We start from the raw sequence: 5,343 nt of genomic DNA, 5'->3' as shown, positions 1-5,343 counted from the left end.
CGAGCATTTGTACGAGCCTCCGAGCCATGGCGAGCGGCCAACATGTGGATCCACCTTTAGGTAGAAACCAGGTTAGGAACAAGTGGGTTTGAGTGGTTAGAAAGTTTATGATGAAAGATGCATCCGGTTCTAGGCAAATCGGCAAACATATAGAACATTGAGGTCCTGATGGATGACTTGATTTGTGACAAAGTAAGGAGCACACAGGATTTTGGATTGCAAGGAATGAATACGAGAGGAATTTGATGGTTTAGTGAAGCCACAAAGCTCAACTCCGTAAGTCTAGATAGGCCTTATTATAATCATGTAAATGAATAGTTTGTAATTAGTTAGAAGTTAAGACTGTTTATTAAATGTTGTAATAATCAGAATTGACGAACAATATCCTGTATTTTCAGTGTTGTGTGAGTATTCCAGGTTAAAATTGTTGATTGACCGTGTGTATAAAAGAAATGCATAAAATGAAGATGATCTGGGTGCGGTAAAAGAATAAATAAATAAACTCAAATAGTAATTAAACTGTTAAAAAATGTGAGCTAACGTTTCGGCCCACATTATAGGGCTTCATCAGGATTAAAAAAGATACAAGCAACTAAAATTATGTAACAAAATAATAGTATAGATAAGATAAAATAAACGTAAACTAAGGAATGGCTTAATATGATTTAAAATATGTGGAAGTTTATGTGAAAATGAACAAAATTAGAGAAAATAGAAATAAGATTTACAGTAAAAAGTATGAATAAACAAGAATTACAAAAAGGTATTAGGAAATTAATTAAAACGGAAATAATAACAAATAGGAAAGTAGATAAAGTCAGTCAAGTAGTTTGTCTAGATGCAGCTCTAGGAAATGGATCTGTTTGATAGGAATAAGTGGGGTATTATATTATTAAAGGGTGCTGTGGGTCAGGAAGTCATGTAGTACAAGAGCCGGGAAGAAAAAAAGGCAGTTATCTCACCCCAATACGGGGAAAGAAAAGAAAAAAAAAATGAGATTAAATAAACGTCATGAAACAATAATAATTATACATAAATAAGTTTTGTTTATTTGTGTTTTTTTCTGACCATAACTCCGAACATCTTTTCCTCATAATAAAATAAACATTCCCACACAACAGGTTTTGTTGTATATGTTGTAAATACTTTTAATTTCTTAAAAACAAAACTTAAACTGATTGATCATTTAAATCTGTCCTTTATTGGTGTCTAATGAATTTTTAAATTATATAATTTTGATTGAGTTCATATAGAATGAAGATATGAATCATAAAGTGATTAGTTTTAGTTATATAATAATATTAATGTTAACAATTGGACTAAAAACTCATAGTAAATAGTCTCTATAGAGTGAGAGAATATATAATTTGTCCACGAATTCAACAAAACGAGGATTATAAAAAATTGATAGTGTACTTACTTAAATAATTTTCTTTTTTATTAAATAACTTTTAATTTTTTTTTAGCTATAAATTTTTATTGAATTTACTGACTTTTCGAGAATGTTTAAAATACTTTGACTTTTTCCTAGCTCTCCTCACCTGTAAACACCCTATTTAATTATTTGTAATATTTATAAAGGTAAAAAAAATTAAAAATAAATAAATAAAGAAGAGTATTATGCCTACCTTGAGCAGCTGTTACTAGCATATTACCATCATGAGAGTAAATGCCACAAAATGCTTTGTTTTCATACATGTCTACATTTTTCATTTTTGTAGGTAACTTGCAATTACCAATAACACGTTTATCATCTGGCGAGAAATTGAATCCTTTCAATTGTCCACTCTGTGGAAATATATCAAATCAAATAGTTATTTTTCTAATGAGAAATTTTTTAATCTTGTATCTATTACAATTAAATTTTTACAAAAGCAAAATATGAAAATGAAAAGGTTATAAAACTATTAAGGGGGGAAGAAACTTTCCTTATTTAGTTCGTTTTTGTTTAGAGATTATAATGAGCCGTTATTAATTCTCTATTTTTTCAAATAATATTTACTATCATTCCAATTGTAATGATTTACTATCATTGCAATTGTTCTTTAGTATGCCATCAAATATGACCACGGAAACTCATGATTTTCAAGTATTTTTCTTTTATGAGTTTAAACATGGACACTCAGCAGCCCACGGTGTAAAAAACATTATCACAGCATTCGGGGAAGGATATTGTGATGAACCAACCATCGGATTTTGAAAATTCATTAGCTGGTGTCACAGATTTGTAAAACCAACTCAGAGGAAGACCTCCTTCAACAATTGATAACAATTAACTTAGGCCGTGTGCACACGGAGGTACTGAAAAGGAACTGATCAGGGACGGTAGTATTGGGACCATAAACACCATTCACAATTTCAGCCGCCTGGCTTGCATTTCCGCCCTTATCAAAGAAGAATTGTAAAATGCATCAAATTTTCTCTTTGCTAACTTCCATCTTTAACACCCTGTAGCTCACAACTTAATGGATCAAACAAAAAACAGTAAATGATTTTTTTTTAGTGCGAAATGTCACCTTGACAAAGAGCATAAATCGGAAATTGTTTGATCGAAACTTTACAAGAAATCGATCGCTACAGCCGTCTACCTAAAAAATGGTGGATTTCTTTTTCACCAACCTAATCTCTAATAATATAAACTCATTATCAAAAAATATTTTTTGTTTACTTATATATTTTACAATTCCTGAAATTTCCAGATTTTAATTGGCCAATTTCATTTCCACCCGTCATAATATCAAAAATATTTTCAAATGTACAATTAATGGAATTTATTTCACAGAGATTATTTATGTTTTATATATTTACGATATAGAATTTAATATTTTATAGAAAAAAATAAAAAAACTTAAATAAATTAAAAGGTTTAGACTCATACTTGGGCATTATTCACTTCTTTAAATAAATCAAAATCAATTTAAATAAATAATAAATACCACTCCATTTTGAAAATAAAAATAGTTAAATAAGAAATACAATAGAGTGCGCTGAAAAGCAATATAAGTCTCATTACAAACTACATAAATAAAGGTAAGGGTGAAATATGGTTGAAGAAAAATTTATATTTTCATAATGTTTTAACGGACTAATAAGATAACTAATAATTGATTTTAACTTAATTAAATAAATACATTTTGCCCAATATAAATGTAAAAATTTTAATTTCTCTTTTTAATATTATTACAAGTTTTTATAAATTACAATCTGTACCGCTACAATCCATGAAGGGTCAGGGGTTCAATACTGTTGCTAGACCAACGGTTGTGCAAGGAGGTGATTTGGTCAGAATCACGCTCGACTTCCAGATTTTTAGCCAATTTTAGAGGCTGGGTGGACCCCAGGAGGGCTCTAGAACCCCCTGGAGTTGACTCAACAGAAAAAAATTTTCTGCCCAGCCGGATTCGAACTCAGGTCCTTGGAGTTAGTAGCCACACATCTTAACCCGGGGCTACCCGCATTACATCAAGTTTTTATAAAATATTAAATAATACATTTCAGATATATTACGTTGTCCCAAAAGTTTCTTTCTATTCATGCTATGAATGACTCGGCTTGTGTAAATATGAAGGCTTTTCTATTATCTGTATATGTTATCAGTTTCAGTCGTCCCAGAGCTCTTTTACAGTACGTTTCATTTGTGTCACAGTCTCTTTTAAAACTTTCATCCACAGCATTAAATACGGGTAGCGAAATGCAACATTTACGGAATGTTATGCTTCATTGTTTCAAAAAAGGTGATAGTATAAAGAATACTGTTGAAGAGATTTATACTGTGTACTAGGACGATGCTATATCTATTAAAACTGTTTGCAATTGGTTTAAAAGAATTAGAAAGGGAAATTTTAATCTGGAAGATGAAGACCACAACAGCTGTCCAAAAACGACGGATAGGGGCCTTATCAAGGCTCTTTCCTCAAGATGAAACAATAAATTCTACCATATGGTAGATCAATTGGAAGCTGCCATTGCTAAAATACAGCCAGAATTAATGAAACAACAAAGGATTAATTTTTCAACATGACAACGCGAGAACTACATATTGCATTAAGAGAAAAGCTGTAAGTCTCCAGATCTTGCTCCATCTCATTATTACTTTTTTTGGTTCTTAAAAAAAAAACTATCTTTATGATAAGCACTTTAAATCCATCAGCAATATAAAAGCGCACCTACAGGATTATCTCTCGATGGAAGAAAGTAATAGAGCAAAAAAGTTCTTATACAACAAAATTAAATAATATCTTAAACAGTGAATAATATCAATATATTTCATATCAGAAAAATGAAAGAAACTTATGGGAAACACTAATACAAAAGCCCCAAAATGAACATAAATAATCTCAATGAAATAATAGCACGGGAAAAAAAAAAATTTCTTAAGAAATTATTAGAAGTACCTTCAGGAGTTATAGTTGTTATTAATATTATAAATTAAAAATTAAATGTAATTAAAAAAACCAATAATCATAATAACGTTGTTTATAATAAACTATATATAAAATAATCAAATGTTACCTCTCGATTTGTTATCATATCGGTTATAGATTTGCTTGGGCATTTTGCCTTCGAGATGGTCCTCGGACATCTTGGTAACAATCCACATCCCTGTTTGGTCAGAAAGCTTATTTCGCTTTTCTAGAAAGACAATATAAAAAATAAATTAATTAAGTATTATTATTTATTAGCAATTAAAGAACAAAAAATTTTTAAAAAAACAAAAAGAAAAAAAAAGAAAGAAAAGAAAAACATTGAATACTGACATGAAAGTTATCTAAGTTGGGAGTTCCAGCAAGCGGAGGCTTAGGAAACGGCCCGAGGTAAGGCTGATCCCTTCCTAATATCCTTACTTGGCCACTGGCATACAACAATCAAATATCATATTAATCTAAGTATGATTCTCTAGTATTGAAAATTAATTCTAGCTATATAATTATATTATGTTAAAAAAAAAAGTGGTTAATGATAAGAAATAACTAATTACTTCATTAATTAAATCTAAGGTTTTAACTTTAATGGCTATCATTAAATAAATCAAAAGAATGACTAATCTCACTATAAGATAAAAGGAAAAGAAATATATTCATGTGTTTTTTTTCAGCAGAGTTTGTATAAAAGTATATAAAAAAAAAAAAAAATACGCTTTATATTTCCTTAGTCAATTCAATATTATACTCTTCAAAATGGTCTTTCTGAGACAAGATACAATGAAGAAGTTGTGTGCCATAATCATTGCAAAGCTTTTGTTTCCTGAACAAAAACTACGAAGGGCGAGATGCTGTTAGTGCTTGGTTTGGAAGATAGATAGAGGCTGTTAGTACTTGGTTTGGAAGATAGATAGAGGCTGTT

General features: G+C 30.0%; 1 protein-coding gene across 2 annotated transcripts in view; it reads right to left on the bottom strand.

The window, feature by feature from the left end:
- LOC106690179 (DDB1- and CUL4-associated factor 11) overlaps positions 1–5,343 on the bottom strand; it is a 22,445-nt gene that overhangs the window by 13,240 nt on the left and 3,862 nt on the right. For both annotated transcript variants that reach the window (XM_014435523.2, XM_014435524.3), the window contains exons 2-4: positions 4,758–4,851; positions 4,513–4,632; positions 1,629–1,788 (exon numbers count right to left, since the gene is read on the bottom strand). In XM_014435523.2, the coding sequence (XP_014291009.1) occupies positions 1,629–1,788; positions 4,513–4,632; positions 4,758–4,851 (374 nt within the window). The remainder of the gene's footprint in view (positions 1–1,628; positions 1,789–4,512; positions 4,633–4,757; positions 4,852–5,343) is intronic.

The sequence above is a fragment of the Halyomorpha halys genome, unplaced genomic scaffold, assembly GCF_000696795.3.
Source record: "Halyomorpha halys isolate HHAL.00 unplaced genomic scaffold, Hhal_1.1 Scaffold1603.1, whole genome shotgun sequence".
Classification (NCBI taxonomy): Eukaryota; Metazoa; Arthropoda; class Insecta; order Hemiptera; family Pentatomidae; genus Halyomorpha; species Halyomorpha halys.
Note: the sequence above shows the minus strand (reverse complement) of the source record. Positions and strands in the feature narration are given on the sequence as shown.